Genomic DNA, 23,150 nt, shown 5'->3' with positions numbered 1-23,150 from the left:
AGTTAGACGGGACGCTGGGGTTGCTGTGGCTGCACATGTACACATATCTCGTATACCCGCACACATGTACATAGACCGCACGCACGCACGCACGCACACACACGCAGCATGATTCCGTGAGAGTCACCGCCCTCTGGCACAGGTGGAGCTGCGTTAGCCTAACTTATGAGCTCATCTGAAATCCAAGGTAAAGCACATGTAGTTGTCTGCTGGATGTTGCTGGCGCGCACACACACAAAAAAAAGCAAAAGCAGAAACAGTTATCACACCCAAAGAAGATTTGTGTTGAGAACGAGATAGTGGAGGGAGACCTTGCACATTTCACGGCCGAAGCTTCAAACTGTCAGTGAGCGAATTCTCCGTGCCGTCCTTTCCACGTAAAATGTATCCCTTCCTTTGCCCCCCTCTCTCGTCTCTATTGTCCTGCGGTTTCGACGTCCAAACTTTGTGGTGCGTGCCACTTGCAGAGCAGAGGAAAGGAGCCACAAGGTGAATTTTCTCCTCCCCCCCCAAAAAACTCTCTGTTTATGTCTCTTTTTTCTCTCTAAATCCACTGGCTTTCAGCAGTCAGCCTCTCTTCAGTCAGCTGAATCATGTCGAAACATTGAATGATAGTGAGAGAGGACAGACAGGGTGTGGTTGGACAGGGACAGTGAGTCTAAGGGGCTGATTTATTCCAGTTGTAGGGAATGGGTCTTCAGAGAGCACTGGGTATTGTGGCGCTCCTCACTGGCCGCTAGAGGTGCGCTCGCCCATGTTCTTCCCCAAAAGCTGGCTGAAGTCGGCCAGCTCTCCCAGTCCCCGGTGCCCATGCACGTTGGGCCCGTGCACATTGGGCCTGATGAGGCCCTGGCGCTGGGAAGGGTACGGTGCTCCGTTGCTGTTGTTGTAGCTGAGCCCCTCGTGGCTCCAACGATGCTCCCCATAGTCCATGTGAGGGGTGGGTGCTGAGACCACCCTCCGTCGGTCAGGGGAATCCTGTGGCGTGGCCGGGTAGTTGTATTCACCTGCTGAATTCCTCAGGGTACCAGTGGGGCGGCTGCCCCCGTGCTCCCCTCTCTGGGTGGCCAGCACCAAATACCGCTGGCGCTCTGTATGTGGAGGGAGCATCACCTCTCCTGGGTCATCTAGCCTGCCCATTCCTCCACCCTGCAGGAACTTGGAGCTCAGGTAGATGACAGAGCTGTTGGGGCAGGTAGTCCCCACAGCAGTCAGGAAGGTCTGGCTCTGGTCCCACTCGGAGTCTGGGAGACGCATGGGCCTTTTTTGCTGTAGTGGTGTCTGCTCCGGGGTGGGCAGTAAGCCCGGGTCCATCTCTCCTTTGGGCCAGCCGTTGGGTGTGACAAAGGGGTTGTCAGCCTGTGAGCGCCGGCTCTCGCCACCGCTGGTTCTCGTCACGCTCATTACCGATCCACTGCGGCCATGCCCCAGCATGCTCTGCTCTTTGTCACCTTTGCGACGGGCGCCATTAGCTCCAGAGCCCCGTGAGCGGCGGTGGCGGTGACTCATGATCCAGCAGACAGTGAGGCCAGAGAGGACGGCCCCCGTGGCGAAGGCAGATACAGCGGAGACAACCAGCAGGTTGACCGACACCAAGCCATCAGGCTCCTCTATGAAACTCTCCTGAAGCAGACCTAGATACATACACACACACATCCACACACAGAGAGGGAGATAAAGATAGAGTGAGGGAGATAGAGGGAGAGAAAGCAAACACACAAACCAAAGGACAAAAACAAAAAAGCAAGGCTGTCAGAGAAAATAAATCTGCATACTTCCTTTCTAAATCAAAAAGCCAGGCAAAATGGCATGTTTTCTTTCTCCCGTCAGCGGGAAGGGCAATATGCTCTCCAGCCAAGGTAGCACCACTGTTTGTACAATGGCTAATTCAGTTCATTACCTTAAGTGGATAGTAATTTTAATAGCTATAATAACCGTCTTTCTAACTGAGAATTGCTCTCAACCCTGACGTGTTCCACAGCATTAGATTTACAGAAAAGTCTGGCGCTAATAAAGAGCAATGATTTACTGCACATTCATGTAAAACTTACAAATACTCATTCTTGCAGGATACCTATCTTAAGGGGGCAAAAAAAATTACACATATCTATACACTGAAGACTTTGCTCAGATAAGCTTGAAGTGTAATGTTTTCAGATGGGGGCTCTGCATTGGAAAATAAACATTATAAAGCGAGCTCTCTTGAAAAAAAAAAAGGAGTTCATGAATTATTTAAGATATAAATACAGTCAGACCACAGCATGCGCTGTCACGGATCAATTAGGAAAATGCCAGTAGAAAAGTTGTTCTTTGTTCTGCCAGCTCCGGGGACCAGCATCAATGAAAACAATGAAATTATGCCAGGAGAACGGATCGGAAAAAACGGAGATGAAAGGAAGGGGGGGTATGAAAGGAAGGGGGACATATCGAGAGAGAGACAGAGCTATGAAAGGAAGGGGGACATATCGAGAGAGAGCGAGAGTGAGAGAGGGGGAGAGACAGAGACAGAGCTATGAAAGGAAGGGGGACATATCGAGAGAGCAAGAGCGATAGAGGGGGAGAGAGAGCTATGAAAGAAAGGGGGACATATCGAGAGACAGCACTATGAAAGGAAGGGGGACATCAAGAGAGAGAGTGAGCTATGAAAGGAAGGGGGACATATGGAGAGGGGGAGAGAGAGAGCTATGAAAGAAAGGGGTACATTGAGAGACAGAGAGAGAGATGAAAGGAAGGGGGACATATCAAGACAGCGAGAGAGAGCAAGAGCTATGAAAGGAAGGGGAACATATCGAGAGAGAGAGAGAGAGCTATGAAAGAAAGGCGGAGAGAGAGAGAGACAGAGACAGAGAGACAGACAGAAAAGAGAAGAGTTGCCTAAAGCAAACTCCAACAATTGGGGCCTTAGACAAACACAGTAAATGTTCCTTAAATTACAGCACCAACAGCAGCAGAGAGGGAGGACTGTCTGCAGGAGGACAGAGGAATAAATTCCTTCACACAGAAAATAAATGGATGTCATTAATAGACACTGGGAGCCACTTACTCACTCACCCACAGGAGTGTGAGAAAGAATGGAAGCAAAAACAAACACGAGGAGAGCAGGCAGCTCTTAAGCAAACATGCTTCCATTGTCTGACAAATTTATATCTAATGGGGATAAATGGGGCCGACTGTGTTGCAGGAACCATAGTATGAAATAGCTCGGCGGTTTATTCATGTGCTTTTGCGGCTTGGTATAATAAACTATTAGCCTCCGCATTGATGTTGGGTTGGGGGATGGTATCTAAAACCCCGTGACAGATGATTGTGCTGTCCAGGTCCGGGGCTGTACTTAATTAATTTTATCCCCCAAGTACGATAAATGCAAAGTTATATTTTTTATTTTTGACACGATGTTGACACATAGCCAATGTCCCTGGTATATAGTGGTAGTGTAAAGAGACAGTGAGAGGCAAATGATAGCTAACGGACTTTCCATTTTTGTCCACGTTCAACATTTGGCATTTAGCAAACAGACAGATTAGGACAACAACACAAATACTCACAGGACATGCACATTGAACAGACATCTGAACTCCCATCCGATATTAAGACATTTATTTTGAATATTAGATAACCTGGGAGTGGTTGGTTAGTAGATAGTTAGTGGTTAGCGCGGTCTCCTCACAGCAAGAAGGTCCTGGGTTCGAACCCCGGTGTTGTTCAACCTTGGGGGTCGTCCCGTGTCTGCGTGGGTTTCCTCCGACAATCCAAAGACATGCAAGTCAGCTGAATCGGCTGTACTAAATTGTCCCTAGGTGTGAATGTGTCGGCCCTGTGATGCTTGGTGGCTTGTCCAGGGTGTCTCCCAATGACTGCTGGGATAAGCTCCAGCATCGCCGCGACCCGAATTCAGATATGCGGCTTGGATAATGGATGGATGGAGATAACCTGAGACTAAGAATATTCAGTCCTTCAGCGGTGGGGAGACGTACTTATCTAAACACTCATCTGACCCCTCATCCATCTCTAAGCATGCACAGTAGATACAAAACAAGCGATCCTTAAGAGTTTATCAGTGAGATCTCGCACCCTCAACAGGTCCTTCACATTCCTCATTGACGGAGACCTTGTATTAATCAACCGGACTTGTTGATCAATCAAAGTCCTTTTCAACACTAATTACTTCTTTATTAACCAATCCAATAAGCTCAGCGATATTTAGACACGATCCCAAATTAGAGTCCATTAATCATGTGTTCAGTTCAACTCGGTTCAGTGTCAGACCGATTCTACACAGTAGGTGGATATGGCAATTCATCAGCACCTCCAAAATGTTCCTGTTTTTTTTAAATTATCTTATTTTTGTCTTTTTGCTGGGCACCACGCACCACGGCCAATGTGCTCCTGTCCCCCCTAGTACTTCTTTCCTTCTCCCCTTCCCCCATCTATTCCTTCTTGCTTGTAAATTGTGACCTTGGAGTTAATAAGCTTCCATCTGACATTTCGGCCAAAAAATGAATTATTCATTTGACACACCGCTACAAGCAAGTTTTATTATGTGGCCTAGGTTTTACTCTTGGAGATGTTTATTTGAGTTCGTAAAAAGCTTTATGTGAGAAGGTTATGATAATTTTATTCTCCTGGGTGTGAAAAAAAAAATCAAAATCATTGCTGCCTTGTGTAACTCGCAATTAATCCAAGCACAGACCGAAACCAGAAATTCAAAGTTCACCCTGCTCGCACGCTTTCTCTCAAACATCTGCATCACACAAACCAGCTTGTGGTATCCTGGCTAACCAGGGGAGACATCGCTTCAGTCCCTCCGCATCCTTTAAAGACTCATGGTATCCGATGTTTATATTGAACTTGACGTTGGTTCATCAAGAGTTCCTTGCTCTTTGGCAAGAGCTAAACACACCGTTAACATCATTGTTGAAACAGCCCACACATACGTGCTGATCACGCGGTGTTTATTTTCATATTTTCAGGCCAATATTCAGTTTGGACTGCGTGTCAGTCGCAATTATGTTCGTGATCTTCCCCGTGGTAAGAGTGTTACTGGGGGCAGCAGATGTTTCACGAGAAATGCCATTTGCAGGTTACAGACACTATCACTGTAAAAAACAACAGCTTATTTTTATAGCAAAATAACCGGCAGCTGTGGTTGCCAGAAATGTTCTGTAAAAAATACGGTAGAACTTTTTCTGTTATTACGGTAAAAGGATTTTAGTGCCGCTGATTTTATGGTTAAGGTTGGAATTTGATTCCATATAAATACAAGTTTTTACCATGGACAAATATGCCGTTTTGCTGTATAATTATCATGAAAATACTGCTAATTATATGGCAAAACAGCGTTTCTTTCTATGGTAAAATCTTGTATCTATACAGTAAAATATAAATTTTTCTCTTTTTTGAGAGCAATTTTCTGTAACGTTACCAGAAATAAAATTTTAGTTGATAATGTTAAAATGACGACATGTTCGAGCAACGAATACAAGTTAGCTAACAATCTAGACCTGAGCTCTGAGCTTCAAATTAATTTACTAACATTAGATCTCGATAACAGATTCTGATAGAATTGTTTAACATGAATCTTTTAAACTATGACAAAAACCTACCTCTTCTGATTCCCTGCTGTACACTGTGCAGAAGCTACTTCCGTCGCTATTCAAACGGGAAACCTGCGAAGCTGCAACTCTGCATAGACCTAACATTGACGGATGAGAGTGGCTGTGGAGTTAAAACGACAAAAAGTTGTTTGAGGTTGCTAAAAATATTGGTAGGGACAACTCAGTAGTCCCTTGACATTGGTAGGGACATGTCCCTACCGTCCATCCCCAAATCTACGCCCATGGAACTATGTCAACAAGTCATACGGCCGGCCGAATGTCTCTACAGCAACACATTTCTCAGTAGAATCTTGTTTAACATGTGCAGGCAGAAGTGCTTTAACTTTGAAGGAGAGCTTACTTTGACTGGGGGAATGGAGCCGGTATGTTGCCTCAACCTAGAGGTGCCCGATTTGTGCCCTTTGTAGATCAATACTTTTGCACATTTGTCGTGGCTAACAAAGTCCAGTTGGTTTCCATCTTTATCAATAACAACTGAGAAATTGTCATGCTTTTGTGTTGTAATAACCTGCTTTGATCTTCTTTTCAACCTCATTTGTTGACTCCATTCTTCTGGTTAGCACTAGCTAAATCCCAGGACTAGTATTGCGTCGTTCGCGAACGATTCAAATCTTTTGGGTGAACGAACCGAATCACTCCCTGAAATGACCCGTTCATTTCTCAGTCAGTTGAGCTCAGTTGCATGTGAACGTGCAGGGATTGACTAGTATCATAGAGTGCATAAGCAAAATTGCTGCATCTGTACTCATTAGATTTTGAATAAATTTAAAATGAGCTAGGTTATGTTTGACAGTCCCTGATTTATTTTTAAAATCTCGCCACCTTTCGTAGTTTACAATGCGTGGTGAAACCTGCAATATTAAAGAACGGGTGGCTGAGACTGAGACTGTCTCAAGGAGTGGTTGGTGCAGGTGCATGTTCAGTGACTGGTTCACTGAACGTACACAGTGAACATGAGCGCTCAGCAATTGACAGTCGCTGAGTCGCTCAAGGCCGCCCCTCTCCTGAAGTCTTGAAGTAGCAAGTAGTACCAAATATTTTATTTAACAATTAGGTGTCGCGAAAATATACTACAAGCAAGGCAAGGCAAATTTATTTATATAGCATATTTTAGCATCAAGGCAATTCAGTGCTTTACAGAAAACATAAAAGGCATTAAGAGAAGCAACATACGGCAATAAAGACATGTAAAACAAATAAAAAGAGTAAAAATTAAAGTGCAGTGTAAGATGAAAATCAAAAGCCTCAAGTTTTATTTAATAAAAGGCAGTGGCAAAGAGGAAAGTCTTCAGCCTAGATTTAAAAGAATTTAATTTTCCTTTATTAATCCCCTTGGGGAAATTCTGTTACTGCAAATTAACCCATCCTAGCTGTGATCTGTGTAGCTAGGAGCATAGAGTATAAACCCTAACATGCATATTTCATTTTGATGGTGGGGGAAACCCCGGGGTTTGAACCCAGTACCTTCTTGATGTGAGGCAACAGTGCTAACCACTGGGCCACCATGGTGCCCAAAGAACTGAGAGTTGAAAGAACAGAGTTGCAGCAGACATGCAGTTTTCCCAGAGTTTGGTGTGGTGCATAAAAACTGAAAGCTGCATCTCCATGTTTAGTTTTGACTCTGGGGACAGAAAGCAGACCTGTCCCAGGTGATCTGAGTGATCTGGATGGCTCATAGTGTAGCAGTAGATCTGAAATGTATTTTGGCCCTAAATAATTCATTTATTTATAAACCAAGAGTAGAGTTTTAAAATCAATTCTTTGACAGACAGGGAGTCAGTGTAGTGACCTCAAGACTCACATGATGCGATCCACTTTTTGGTCTTAGTAAGGACTTGAGCAGCAGCATTCTGAATCAGCTACGGCTGTCTGATCGAATTTTTAGAAAGACCTGCAAAGACACTTACAGAAGTCGAATCGACTGAAGATAAATGCATGGACAAGTTTTTCCAAATCCTGCTGAGACATAACTCCTTTAATTCTTGATATATTCTTCAGGTGATAGTAAGCAGACTTTATAATTGTCTTAATATGGCTGTCTAAATTCAGGTCTGAGTCCATGACTACACCAAGATTTCTGGCTTGGTTCGTGGTTTTTAAGATTACTGATTGTAGCTGAGTGCTGACTTTTAGCCATTCTTCTTTGGCTCCAAAGACAATTACTTCAGTTTTATCTTTGTTTAACTGAAGAAAATTCTGAGACATCCAATCATTGATTTGTTCAGTGCACTTACTCAGTGCTTGCATGACATTATAGTCCCATGGTGATATGGTTATATAAATCTGCACATCGTCTGCATAGTTATGGTAACATATTTTGTTGTTTTCCACAATCTGGACTAGTGGGAGCATATAGATGTTAAACAGAAGCGGCTCCAGAATGGAGCCTTGGGGCAGCGTTTCCCAACCCAGTCCTCAAGGAAACCCTATCCTGCAGACTTTCATTGTAACCCTGCATAGGTAGCCCTGCTTGTACTTACTCAACAAATCATCTCACAGCACTCAATTATGCAAGGTGTGCAACATCTGACATAATTCATTGCTGATTGGTTGAATAACTACAAACAGGTACCTATTCAGGGTTGCAAAGAAAATCTGCAGGATAGGGGTTCCTTGAGGACTGTGTTGGGAAACACTACCTTGGGGACAGCTCATTTTTGTATGCACAGATTTGTAATTACCTATAGACACAAAGTAGTCCCTGTTCTTCAAGTAGGATTCAAACCAGTTTGGTGCTGTGCCAGAAAGTTCCACCCAGTTTTCGGTCAATATGTTGTAGTCAACTGTGTCAAATGCAGCACTTAGATCCAATAATACCAGGACTGAGATTCTGCCACTCTCTGTGTTTAAGCAGATGTCATTAAAAACCTTAACAAGAGCAGTCTCAGTGCTGTGGCTGAAATCCTGACTGGAAGACATCGAAACTGTTGTTTAGTGCCAAAAAGCTCACTGGCTTATCCTTTACAAATGACTATTCTCAGTTTACTAGTTAGTGACCTGAACTAGATGTCCGGCCGTGTTTTAATTCAGTGAGTGGGACTCTACGCAGTCGGAGCACCGGTCAAGCACGGAATGATTCGGTGAACAAATCTTTTGAACGAATCTTTTTAATGAACTGAAGTTAACGATTCAGTACACTGAAAAGAACTGCTTTGCCCATCACTACCCGGGACCCGCAGTTTATTTAGTGACCGCCCACTGCAGCAAAGTTCAAACCGCCTGCTCCTGCAATATTTGCATTGAGTCCCGTGGGAAACCAATCCCAATGCAGTCCTCTCTACCTTGATGACTACATATGGCCCAAAGAAACTGATCATCAGAAAGCACAGAACATCTGAATAAACAAGGACAAAGAGGTGCCAAACTCTTCTCTACTATCACATCTGGAACAGTTCATGCTGTCCTAGAGAGATTTCAGATATTTTTTCAACATTTTCCTCGACTGTAGTCTGGGGTTGCAGTGTGGCACTTCGCATTAAATTCTGCATGGTATAATAAAAGCCCTGTCATCTTCATGCAGTGGAAGAAATCCTGACATCCGTGTGTGTGCATGTGTGTGTCTGAGATCACACAAAGAACTGAGAGGTTAACACAAACAACCTTTGTTCTGTGTGTGTGTGTGTCTGTGTCTTAGATTACACAAAGAACTGAGAGGTTAACACAAACAACCTTTATTCAGTGTGTGTGTGTGTGAGTGTGTGTTTGCCATTGGTGGCTCAGCTGAAGTACTGGCCAGGTCCTCATAATGAATTAAGCACACTGCCCGTTTACTCTGAGTATGGCTCCTTTTTTTTCCTATTCTCTTTCTCACATGCACACACAGACATGTTTATTCTCTCATGTGCACACCCGCTTTCTCCCTGCCTGCAGACGCACCACATGTGATGAGAAGCTTTGGCCATTAGGGAGTGTCGCCACACACAGCAGTCACTCTGCTGTGTGTGGCGGCTTTGGGGAGAAAGAGCATATGAAAACGAGGGGGTGGCAAACAAAGTCACGAGTGTGTGTGTGTGTGTGTGTGTGTGTGTGTGTGTGTGTGTGTGTGTGTGTGTGTGTGTGTGTGTGCGTGCGGATGACAAAATTCTTTGCATCTCAGTGAACGGTGACAGTAGAGGCAGCAGCGTGCACGCTCTCCTCTCCTGCTCCCCTTCCTCCTTCGTCTTCCCCTCCTGCTCACTTATTAAAGCTTAATGGAAGCCAACGGGCCTGCCTGTCAGTCTGACGCACACCCGAGCTTGTCTTGGGGCTTCCAGCTCCAATTACAGCAGAACAATGAGAGAGGAGGAACACGGGAGGAGGAGAGAGGCGGGGAGAGGAGAGGAGCAGAGAGAAAAGGTAAAAAGGGGAAGAAAAAAAAAAGGTTAAGGACTGGGGAGGATGGAGGGGGGGAAAAGAGGAGAAGAGCTGAGGGAGCGGAGTGGGAGGGTGGGAAGGGGAGGAGTGGACAGGGGAGAACGGAGGAGTCAAAGGGAGGTGAGCGGAGGATAAGACGGGATTAGAGACAAGAGGAGAGGATAGGTAAAGAGAGGCGAGGAGATAAGAAGAGAGGAAAGGGGAATGAGGGTGCTCGGGTGGGGGCAGACAGTTGAGACTGTGGATGGGATTGCTCCGGCGTCCATATGAAACACATACACACAACAAAAAAAAGGCATCTGTGCATTACTTGATATGTCTCCGTGCCAGCTCATTGTCATGTTTGTGGTCCAACACTTTCATTTTACTTTTGAAATTCCTTCGCCACTAATTTTCTTCCAATTCCCTTGTTACGTTTTAATCCGCCCTCTCTTTATCGCTCCCTCTTATGGGCGATGAGGGGAAACAACTCCAAAACTCTTGGTCGAAGTAAATAACGTTCTCTCGCAAACTAAACCTAAGGTCGTTTTGATCGACAGGAGCGCCCCCGCGATAAACTTTTAATATCATCCTGACGCAGTGAAAAGAGGATAGATAACAATGAAATTTGCAGGGCAAGCGGATGAAGCTGCGGGCACTGTTGCCTTCGCTCACGTTGTACATAAACTGGTGGTTGTGGAGGAGGTGGCGGCGGTGGTGGCGGTGGAGGGGGCTGCGGGTGTCAAGTTCGTCTGTACTAGATGAAAGTCATCTTAATGGCTATTTCTTCTCCCTCATATAGTACGTCTTCCCTTCCCATTTCTCTCTCTCCATCCTTATATTACTCTCCATGGACCGTGACAGAGCGGGCCGTGAGGAGGAATAAAGCCCCGGTGGCCCCGTGGTACTCGGTTTTTACGTTGCCCTTCATTAGGACGTTGGCAGAAGATCGTGTGGATCTGCTTTTCCCATACTGACAAATTGGAGAGCTGTCTGCCAGTGGTGCATGAATGGGCGGGGTGTGTGTGTGTGTGTGTGTGTGTGACATGAAAAGAGAGAAAGCGTAAGAGTGAGAGATGGGGGGGGGGATATTGATTTTTAAACCCACTGTCAGTGCAGCCGAGCCACTGTTCATGCAGACATCTTACATGCTACAAATGTGCAGTTTTCCTTTACCGTGCCGGTGCTCTGAAGCAGAGGGGATGCATCGCCAGAGCCAAAAAGACAGCATCAAGGAGCTTGTCCCCCCCCCCCTCCGCCTGCCTGCTTACAATGCTGTTTTTGATGATTATCTGGAGACGTTAGCTATTTTGGTTGTAAATTAATTAATTTGGGAACTATTCAGGCCCGTGTGCAGTTCAGCGAGCTCTTTAATCAAATGCCGGGCAAGAGAACTTCTGTTCAGATCGAGCCGAGACGGGATACATGTTTCAAACACGGCACATCAAAATAGAACAAAGAGATTTCAAAGTGTCCCAACGGACCTGTCGATGCCACGAGCACACACTTCTGAGCCTGATAGGGTACGACTGTGTCAGTGTACAGCCAGCGATCTGAAAGGGCTTTCATCTCCACGACTCACAGGATCTCTGCATGTTAATGTGTTTGTGCACTCATTAGTGGTAGATATACACGTGTCATTACATGTGTGCCCTATGTGTGTGTGTGTGTGTGTGTGTGTGTGTGTGTGTGTTTGTCTGACTTTTTGCACATCACCAACTTGTGAGCGTTAGTAAGCAACTCAATGCACTGCCTGCATCCATGGCTAAGAGATTTTGCTCATTACACGCCTCTCCCTCCTTTCCCTTTGCTGAGGGACTGCAGGTCACTATCTGGTTTCTACTGATCTCTGATGTCACCACCGGCCCTCCTTCCCTCCTTCCTGTCCACGTTGTTACCAACCCGCTGCGCTGAATTTTTTTCTGAGCACAGTGGCTGCTCTGCTTTCTCCAATTATATACTATCTGCCTTAAACACCTCCCCCCTCCCCTAATGCCCCCACCTACACCCCCTACCACACATTTACTTTACACCTCTCTCTCTCTCTCTCTCTCTCTCTCTCTCTCTCTCTCTCTCTCTCTCTCTCTCTCTCTCTCTCTCTCTCTCTCTCTCTCTCTCTCTCTCTCGTTCTGTCTCTCTCTCTCTCACACACACACACACACACACACACCACTGATGTCTGGTGGGGCTGTGAGGTGAAGGATGGACGGAGAGTCAGAGGGAAACAAACGCACTTTAAAGAAAACCAGACACAGTTGCACCGACTCAACCCTTGCCGGTCCAGCCAGCTCATGAACAGGTTTTTACTCTCAGGACGGCTCTGAAGGCGTTCACAGCCCTTCTCAGTCGGGTGTTTTCAGTTCTGAGCATCTTTAAATATGAATAAGTAAAATCCTAACAACATGTTCGGCGGGTCAGTGGAGCGTGCTCATCTTTCACTCACCTGATCGATATGTTAAAACATTTATGCACACCAGCCGTGTGTGTGTGTGTGTGTGTGTGTGTGTGTGTGCAATTAAAATTCCATAAAATCTCCAATGAAAAACGTGCAGTTAATAGATTCAGGGATTCAGCTGTGCCTATTAGCGAGGGCAGATGAGCTTTGGCTGGCTCAGAGTCAAGGTTCGTGATGATGACTGAATAATTACAGACCTACAGGAGTTACCTGCTCTCTCTCTCTCTCTCTCTCTCTCTCTCTCTCTCTCTCTCTCTCTCTCTCTCTCTCTCTCTCTCTCTCTCTCTCTCTTTCTTTTCTTCTCCCTCTTGCTGCTCAGAGAAAAGGTTGTGTCCCTGCTTGGGGTAAATGATAGTCTTGCCTTGTTTGGAGGAGTGCTGGTAAATTCATCATAGGAGGTTGGCTCCCTCCCTGCCTCATGTCATCAAAACTGAAGACTTCTGTTTTTTGGTTTACATAATTTCTTCCCCCTCCACATTCCACGCATACACATTCCTGTTTGAAATGTTTCTCATTGACTTTGTGGATTCGGCTATATCGGGAGACCTCGCTTTCCCCATCCGGCCAACCTTCAGCAAAAAGCAGCTTAACAAGGGAGAGTCTGTTAGCAGTTTAAGCTGCATCCAATCCAAACAAAGCAACTGGGCTGTGGCGGACACTGTGGCGAAATAAATTGTTTTCTAGAGCATCTTTTCTGTTTGTGTACGAGGGTTCGTTCCTGTGTGAGAAAAGTGTGTGTGTGTGTGTGTGTGTGCGCACGTGACAGAAGGCATGTGTGCATGAATGCATGTGTGTGAGAGAGTGAGTGAGTGTGTAAGTATTTGAGAGAGAGAGAGACTGAGTGAGTGAGCGTGTGAGAGAGAGGGATAGAGAGTGAGTGAGTGAGCGTGCGTGTGAGTGAGTGTGTGAGAGAGCGAGAGAGAGAGAGAGAGAGAGAGCGAGAGAGAGAGAGAGAGAGAGAGAGAGAGAGAGAGAGAGAGAGAGAGAGCGAGACTCTTGAGTAAAGCCCAAATTGGATTCTTACCAAATTGCAGGACATCAGACCATATTTTTACCCTCCACACCATAATTGACAAACATGTAAACCAAAACAAAAAGAAAATCTTTGCCTGCTTTGTTGATTTAGAAAAAAGCTTTTGATTCAATTTGGCATGAGAGCCTATTTTATAAACTATTGGAAAGTGGTGTAGGGGGGAAAACATACGGCATGATTAAATCAATGCATACAAACAATAAATGTGTTATCAAAATTGGAAACAAACAAACTGCCAACTTCACTCAAGGGCGTAGAGTGACCCAGGGCAACCCAATCTCTCCGACCCCCTTCAAGATTTATATTAATGAACTGGCAAAGTTATTAGAACGATCTACTGCTCCTGGTCTCACTTTACATGACTCCGAAATCAAGTTCCTCCTTTATGCAGATGACCTGGTTCTGCTGTCACCAACAGAAGAGGGTCTACAGCAAAACCTGGCTCTGCTTGAAAAGTTCTGTCAGACCTGGGCCCTGGCCATTAACCCCGAAAAAACTAAAATAGTTATATTCCAAAAAAGGTCCAAATGTCAGGGAACAAAGTACAACTTCACTCTAGGAACAACTAAAATCCAACAATCAACTAACTACACATACCTAGGGTTGAAGATCAGGTCCACTGGAAATTTTAACTTGGCCATTAATGAACTGAAAGAGAAGGCAAGAAGGGCTTTCTATGCCATCAAAAAGTCAACACATGCTGACATCCCAATTAGGACCTGGCTCAAAATAGCCCAATCAGTGATTGAGCCAATTGCACTATATGGCAGTGAGGTTTGGGGTCCTCTCACGAAACATGAATTTGGAAAATGGGAAAAACATCCAATCGAAAGCCTGCATGCAGAATTTTGTAAGAGAATCCTCCGGGTCCAGAGGAAGTCTCCCAACAATGCATGCTGAGCAGAATTAGGCCAATACCCTCTAATTATTCACATTGAACAAAGAGCCATCAATTCTGTAAACACCTAAAAATGAGTGACTCCAAATCCTATCATTATAAATCCCTCAAAAGCCAAGAGAGGAACATAGAGAAGAGTCCCCTCAGTCAACTGGTCCGGACGCTCAACAGACTAACATTAGACCCTTCTAACACCACTAATAATAACCAGCCTCAGGACAGTGACGTCATTCCTCAACACATTCCACCCAACCAAACTGTCAATCAACAAAAACAAAATTATGAAACCTACTGGACTGAAATAACAAAAACCCAAAGTAAACTTCAGGGCTATGTGGCTCTAAACAGACAGTACACCCGGGCAGAATATTTGACCACGGTGACTGACAACAAACTGAGAAAAACCTTGACAATGTACACACTCAGTGAGCACATCCTGGCCATCGAGAAAGGCCGACACAGACAAATCTGCTACCCAGAGAGGACAGACAGGCTGTGTCTCACTGTGGTCAAGGAGTGGTGGAGACAGAGCTCCACTTCTTGACCACATGTGACAAATACAAACATATAAGAAAAGAATACCATCCCAAATTCACAAAAATAACAAAAACAAAAATACATTTTGACTCTGCCCAGGCAATTCCCTACTTATTAGGTGAGAAAGCCCAATGTTCATGGTTGGCAGCAAAGTGTGTAGCAGCTGCCACAAAGTGAGGGACAATGAGTGACTAAAATCAGTTCATTAATATATGTCTGTTTGTTTATTTTGTTTGTTTTCAACTGTCTTATCTTGTTTGTATTGTTTGTTATGACATTAAGTATTTTGTATAATATGTTATTAATGCTTTGGCAATATGAGAATGCCTGTCATGCTAATAAAGCAAATTTGAATTTGAATTGAGTGAGTGTGTGTGGTGTGAGAGAGAGAGAGAGAGAAAGTGAGTGTGAGTGACAGAGCGAGCGAGATAGAGAGAGAGACAGTGAGTGAGTGTGTGTGAGAGAGAGTGTGTATGAGAGAGATACAGAGAGCGAGAGTGTATGTGTGTGAGAGACAGAGATAGAGAGAGAGAGTGTGTGTGAGAGAGAGAGAGATAGAGAGAGCGAGAGAGAGAGTGAGTGAGTGTGTGTGTGAGAGAGAGAGAGAGAGAGACTTAGAAAGGATGTAGTGTTTCATTCTTTCCTGCTATAACCCATGGCCTGGGGGGGTTATGATGCTGTGGTGCTGGCAGTAGAGTTGGATGGTAATTGATATTCTCAATTTGGGTGCGAGGGAAAAGCATACCATGGAGCCTAATAATAAATATTCACAAAACATGTCACAGGCAATAAATTGGGGAGCTGGTCCGCATAGCATTAGTGTAACGATGCACCCAGGGGGTTCAAATCTCTCATTCCCCAATCATGTAACAGGCAATCCTAACTTAATCTTTCTCACATGCTAGACCCATAAATCACATCACAACTAAGTGCATGTTGGAGTGCTGTGCATGTTTGTGTGCACTGCGATATACTATATGACCACCAGCTGAAAACACAGACCCATTTGTTTTTTATGTTAACGCCCCCAAGTGCTGAAGGGTTGGACCTGTTCCCAATATAAATTTCTGAAAGTTTAGCAGAGTGATTAAAACATCAGGCCTGGCGTTGGGGCTCTAAACCATCTGGTTGGCTGATTGAATGTGTTCTCTATCTACCCGCTCATTCGCCCACCCGTTCCGCTGATTTACAGGAGGTCTTTAATAAAATGTCTCCTCGGTGACACAGGGCCAGGATGTTTCAGGTACACACACACACGCCATCGCGCCGTCGGACTGATCCTGAGAGTAATGAACACGGACACACACACACACACACACACACACACACACACACACACACACACACACACACACACACCCTGTCTGCTGATCTGGACTAAATCCCTGTTAAGGGGATCAATACTGAGGTGTGGTAACAGGCCACAGGGTGAATACAGAGGGGGAATGGTGAGGCCCCGGGGGGGGGGGAGGGGTTGGATGAGGTTTCATTGCTGGGAAGCACAGATGCAGAGATTTAGAGCGGTGCGCCATAGTCGATTACTTTCTGAGCAGTAGACACTGAGCCGATCCCAAAGAATGCACCGGAGAGACTGGCGACGGTAATTTGCATGTCACCTCAGAAGGCTTTCAATGAGTTATTACAGGGGTCTTGAGGTCCAACGAGCAGTTTGCTACCTGGGACCATTATCCTTTATCACTACAGGTTGTGTGTGTGTGTTTTTGTATACTTGAGTCACGTGCTTGATTACACCAGTACCAACCAAAATAGCAGATATCTGGTTTTGCTCCAGTCATTTCTTTCTTTCTTTCTTTTTTTGGACCCCCCCCCCTTTTCTCCCCAATTGTACTTGGCCAACTACCCCACTCTTCCAAGCCGTCCCAGTCTCTGCTCCATCCCCTCTGCAGATCCGGGGAGGGCTGCAGACTACCACATGCCTCCTCCGATACGTGTGGAGTTGCCAGCCGCTTTTTTTTCACCTGACAGTGAGGAGTTTCGCCAGGGGGACGTAGCGCGTGGGAGGATCACGCTATGAACAGGCGCCCCGACCAGCCAGAGGAGGCACTAGTGCAGCGACCAGGACACGTACGCACATCCGGCTTCCCATCCGCAGACATGGCCAATTGTGTCTGCAGGGACGCCCAACCAAGCTGGAGGCAACACAGGGATTCGAACTGGCGATCCCTGTGTTGGTAGGCAATGGAATAGACCGCTATGCTACCCAGACACCCTAACTAAGATATACTGACCAGTTACTTATTGCTTATCACCAGTGCCATTCTTTACCTTGGTGTTTGCCATAAGTTGCCAACATTAGCACATTCAATCATCAACACACACACACACACACACGCACGCACACACACACACACACACACACACACACACACACACACACACACACCAGCACCATCATCATCGGCGCTTCTGACTGTCCTCTCCGTTGGGTTGTCTACTTGTGGGTCTTCAGATGGCTGCAGAGGCCAATCCACAATCCACATACTTTGGTGCAGTGTGGACTTGGGGAAAGTGGTGGTGGTTGAGCCTTTTCCTCTCTCTGCTTGCGGTGCTGTCACTTTCTCTCTGCGGCACAGTGGAGTTCAATTTCATGACATGCAGTTATTTCCGGCACAGATTTCTTCCAGGAGCACCTATCCAGTGCAATGTGCTCCCAGAATGTGTTCCCAGTTGCTCAATGTGATGTTGAATTCTTCAGACTGGTCTTGATATTGTCCTTGAAACGTTTCTTTTGCCCATGGGGAGCTCGCTGACGTTCCTTCAGCTAGGAGTACAGGATCTGTTTGGGCAGACGTGTGCTGGACATGTGGATGATATGGTCTGTCCATCGGAGTTGGTGTTGCATTATTGTGGTGGTGATGCTAGTCATGTTGGCTTCTTCCCGAACGCTGATGTTGGTGCATCTGTCCTTCCAGCTTGTCCTCAGGATCTTGTGTAAGGATCTTTGGTGATATTGTTCCAGGGCTCTCAGGTGCCTGCTGTAGGAGGTCCATAACTCTGCTCCATACAGCAGGGTAGGGAGAACAACAGTTCTGTAGACTAGGAGTTCTGTTTGGGCCTTTAGGTCTACAAAGACCCTGGTCCTGAATCTGGCGTCAGAGCCAATGGCACAACTCAGGCAATGGGTGACCTCAGAGTCGATGTCCACTTTTGAGGAGAGAAGGCTTTAATGTTGGGCTGGGTAGATGGCTGAAACACACCCACACACACACACACACACAAATTTCTCATATGGGTACTGATACAGCCAACACATACATCCATCCATTATCCAAACTGCTTATCCTGCTCTCAAGAGTCTCAGGATGCTGGAGCCCATCCCAGCGGTCATTGGGTGGCAGGCGGGGAGACACCCTGGATAGGCCGCCAGGCCATAACAGGGCCAACACACACACATTCCCACCTAGGGACAATGTAGTACAGCCGATTCACCTGACCTATATGTCTTTGGACTGTGGGAGGAAACCGGAACACCTGGAGGAAACCCATGCAGACACGGGGAGAATATGCAAACTCCACACAGAGGATGACCCAGGATGACCCCCTGGGTTGGACTACCCCGGGGCTCGAACCCAGGACCTTCTTGATGTGAGGCGACCACACCGCAGCCAACACATCCACATACACAATACACTATCATGCACTATATGCACTACTGGATCAACACCAACAAGACAGCTGATCTTCAACAGCCACAACGCACACCACTGTGCACTAAAGCAGCTTTGCAGCATCATCATCAGATCTTCCTTTATGTCACTCAGCAACCAGATTGCACATGCACACCACGTGGCACAAGAATAGCCACCAGGCGTATCGCCCCTTCTCCGGTGACCGGACTTGGTGACAAACCACTCCTTTTTTCACCTATCGGGAGAAGCAGCCCTCATTAAAAGACTTCAGATGTGTTTAACCATCGCGGATTTCATGATGCGAAATGAATGTAGGCGAATGACTTTGATTCATTCTAAAGCAATGGTAAGAAAACATAGCTCAGCCATGGGAAATGTTTTATTGTGGCTACTGAGGTGATTTCCAGCTGTGACTGTGATTAATCCTACTCTTGAAATTGTATTTTTATAGCGGAGTTTTAACGTTGGAGTCCATGGGACCTCTGTGTCTAATCCCCCTCATGATGCCTGTTAAACAAACATGGTTACGAGGTGAATAAAATGAATTATTTTGGTTGGTCCTCCAGTTCTCCAGTGCTGAGTTCAGCAGTGAATTATTTGCTGATCTGTGAAATACGATCGATGTCTCGTTTACTTTCAGCACTCATACCCGAATACATAACAGGCACTGTCGCTGCCCGAACAAGGAAGAGAGTGAATGAAGAGAGGGAACAGCGATAGTGAGAACAAACGTTTTCCGTAGGTTTTTAATCATTGCAACCATGAGAGGTTCTTGATCATACAGTTATATATAACTGTGAGATTAGGCTGATAGGTTCAGTGGTTTACGTGAGTAGCTGCGGACAGATGCACACACGACCAAATGCATACCGCCTGGCAGAGATAACAAACAAGCTTCCACAGTTGATGTAGTGTTCAACAGTCACTTGTGCAACTTCAACAAATTCAGTAAAGTATAGCCTCAATATTATCAGTGCACCGCCTTCAACTCAATGAGAAAAATGTGCACACCAACCTGGGGTTGAAGTTCCACCTCACCTGAGAGACTTGTGGCAGCCCTCTCTTGGAAAATTCATCCAGTACTTAAGTTCATTTGGGAGAATGTGTAAAGAAATGCAGACAATCCTACCAGACTCACAGAAAAACACAACGTAGATCGGCAACAAAATCGTCAGTATCTGTGAATGTGGTGGCCATTGCGCTTAGTTTGCTCACAATGTGCCAGAAGCTCAAGCTCAAAGTTGATGATGACACCGGGGCTACCACCGATACATTTCAGGGCCCTGAGGTGTTCTGTCTCTACACATCAAAATTTGATTGGCTGATGATAAGGTCACTCAAAGTTGTTATCAGTTTGCAGCTTCAGGCTTCAAGGAAAGGCTAGCAATACAAACTAGTGGTGGTCCAAGGAGCTGTGATGCATTTAGAGGACATAGGAAATCCCTGCTCAGCCCCAGGAGAAAACAAGCAATTGAATTCAGACACATTTCAGGCACATTTCAATTTCCTTTTAAAAACAAATTTTGATTTTGATTTTGACAGGGCCAGCAGAGAAGGCCCTGATGGCCCTGACAGTCCACCACAGCTTTTATATATATGTCGGTGTAAAAGTGCACACACCTCTACACCTCACGACCTGGGTGCAGTCACACATTCGCACTGACACTCTTCAGTTCAGTGGATGCACATGGGTCCTCTTATTTCTTCAGCCAGGCCTCAGTGCACACTGAGGAGATCAGCTCTGAACCCCCTATGGAGAGCAGCGATGTGTGCATTAGAACTAAGTCTGGCATCTAGGGAGGGTGGGGATGGGGCTGGGGGTTGGGGTGGGGGCAGGGCGGCACATTCCACTTCCATCCCTCTATCTTTTCTACGGTGCTTTTCTGTCCCCCACCCCTCTTGCTTTCTCGCTTTCCTTTCTTTTCTGTCCTTGGTGTCAGACCTGAAGGAGTGACAGCAAGGGGTGGGTGGGACGACTTTGGCGTCAAGGTTACAGATCTCTTGCAGACGGTCTGAAAGAGGGGACTGCATCAAATACCAATGAACTACTGTGCTGAATGCTCTCTCTCTTACCTATGCCTTTCTCTCTCTCTTTCTCTATCTCTGTCTCTCGTTCCCTTTCTTTGTTGGGGTTCAAGCTATATGGCAACGCATTTATCATCAGCAGACTGAAAACTCGGTGTTTTAACTAGCTGCAGAGTAAATATAAAGAACTGTGTTGGCTTTGTAGGTTCCTGCTCCCTAACCTCAACACAGGCCACCCTCCAAACCACAGCAATTAGAGTAGAATTAGATGGAACCACTAGCGTAACAACCACTAGCCAACATTTTTCTTTTTTCTTTTTCTTGCAAACGATTCTTCACAGCACAACCACCAGAGGAAAGCGCAGGCAGAGACAGAGAAGGAGGGAACGAGTGTCCTTGCTATGTAGTGATCGTCACCCATTCGTGACATGACGCCACAACATGGGCTCTACGTTCTGCTATTGTTTCACTGATGTTTCAGTGGACCTCAATTATTGCATTATTGCAACCCGCTGTTCCACTAGTCAAAACACTGCCTTTCTTCAGGAAATATTTTCACAACGCCATAATTACTTCCATCTGTAGCTACACACTGCGGTGATACTGGCTATGTTATTATAGCTGAGTGCGTTCACAAAAAACGAGTGGTGAATCTGAGTGTTAATATGCATACTGTGTGTGTGTGTGTGTGGTGTGAGAGTTTTAGCGTACGTTTCAGTGTTTAGGGATGTGCGTGTATGGGTTTATGTGTGCTTGTATGTCTGTCTGCATGTGTTTGCATTTCAGTTCAGTGTATGCATGGTTTCGTGGGATGTGCACTCTTTCTTCAGAAAGCCTACTTTGCTTTTATCAACAGACATCGCCGGAGAGAAAACAGGGATTTGAGAACGCGTTGAGTCTGAACAACAAGGAAATGTGGTGGAGCGAAACCATCTCTCCTGCAGCGACAGTACCCCCCCCCCCCACATACACACACACACACACACACACACATTTGACGGCTGGTTTGACTTTTGCTGATGAGCTTTCTGTGCAAACACAATTTGACTTGCTTCCCCAAACGCCCACAGGACAACAAAACAAACTGAGGGCATATTTTGCTTCTTGCCTCCAAGAAATTTTCCAGCACTTGCTGTTTGCAAAGCTGCTGCTGCCGGGCATAAAGTCATGAATATGAGGCTCTTTCTGAGTGTTGATACCTAATTTTCATGAGTTAACAGACGCTTACGGAGGACGAAAATGGAGAGTTTAAGTTGGAGATCGACAGTCCATTTAACCAAGCATTACGCTGTAACCGATCTGCCTGCCAGCATAGGTCATGACCTGGAAAAACCCGAGCCCAACCAGTCACCACGTTGCAATAACCTGCAGTAAGTGGATCTGACATTTTATACCGTCTGTTGACACCTGAACGAAGTCTGCTCATTATGCTGTTTACAGCGCTGGTTTTTATTACCCAGACATAGACTCATGTGGACATATACGATGCAGGCACATACACAGGGACACACAGGCTAAAGCAGGCAAGCCCACGCTCATACACACATACACACACACACAAACTGTTAAGACAACAGATGTTACGAGTTAGTTGAGTTTTTTTTTTACAGTGTTTTTTTCTCAAACGTCATTATGGGTGTAAATCTAGAATAAATCCGGTGATAGTGTCACGGTGATTGAGCTGTACTATATAAAAAGCCTAGTAGTCATTTGGAGGGCACAGCCTCACTCGCAAGCTCAGATGTGCGGACCCGCTTGTGCACAACTATGCTAATATGGTGAAACACCTACGCACGTTTGAACACACACATAAACACAAATGCGACACATGTGGTGTGGTGTGTGTGTGTGTGGGGGACACTACATCCTGGAAGCCGGGGTTGGTTTCAGAGGTTAGGGTTAGGGTTAGCGGGGGGGGGGGCATACATATAACCCGTGGCTAGTTTCAGCTAAACCAATATACTTGCTCACAATTGCTTTGTGCTGTTTTATGACTAACATGCACATGCTGTTCTTTCATTCCAGAGAAACGAAAGACATTGGGCACTGAAGTGTGCAAAAGTAAAAAGTAAATTGTGGTAAAAAAAGACACCTGAGGATCTATATGGTCTACTACTACGGTCTACTACTACTACTACTACTTTTGGTTGTTCCCGTTAGGGGTCGCCACAGTGGATAATCAGTTTCCATCTCTTCCTGTCCTTTGCATCTTCCTCTGTCACACCAGACACCTGCATGTCCTCCCTCATCACATCCATAAACCTCCTCTTTGGCCTTCCTCTTTTCCTCTTCCCTGGCAGCTCCATATTCAGGATCTATACGGTAAATGACGTAAAGAAGAAAGTTAAGATCTGTGTTGGGGCGTCCGAGCGGTCTATTCCGTTGCCTACCAACACGGGGCTTGCCGGTCTGAATCCCCGTGTTACCGCTGGCTTGGTCGGGCATCCCTACAGACATACGTAATTGGCCGTGTCTGCGGGTGGGAAACTGGATGTGGGTATGTGTCCTGGTCGCTGCACTAGTGCCTCCTCTGGTCAGTCAGGGCACCTGTTTGGGGGGGGGGGGACTTGGGGAATAGCGTTATCCTCCCATGCGCTACATCCCC

The 23,150-nt window shown here is 45.9% G+C and overlaps 1 protein-coding gene across 1 annotated transcript in view; it reads right to left on the bottom strand.

Annotated features, from left to right (window-relative positions):
• Positions 1–224: 224 nt before the first annotated feature.
• The window catches only part of sema6bb (sema domain, transmembrane domain (TM), and cytoplasmic domain, (semaphorin) 6Bb), a 171,025-nt gene continuing 148,099 nt past the window's right edge, over positions 225–23,150 (bottom strand). The window contains exon 17 of the mRNA XM_056276002.1: positions 225–1,634. Coding sequence (XP_056131977.1) covers positions 727–1,634 — 908 coding nt within the window. The 3' untranslated portion in view covers positions 225–726. The remainder of the gene's footprint in view (positions 1,635–23,150) is intronic.

This window comes from Lampris incognitus, chromosome 3 (assembly GCF_029633865.1).
Source record: "Lampris incognitus isolate fLamInc1 chromosome 3, fLamInc1.hap2, whole genome shotgun sequence".
Classification (NCBI taxonomy): Eukaryota; Metazoa; Chordata; class Actinopteri; order Lampriformes; family Lampridae; genus Lampris; species Lampris incognitus.
This window is presented reverse-complemented; position numbering and strand designations above follow the sequence as displayed.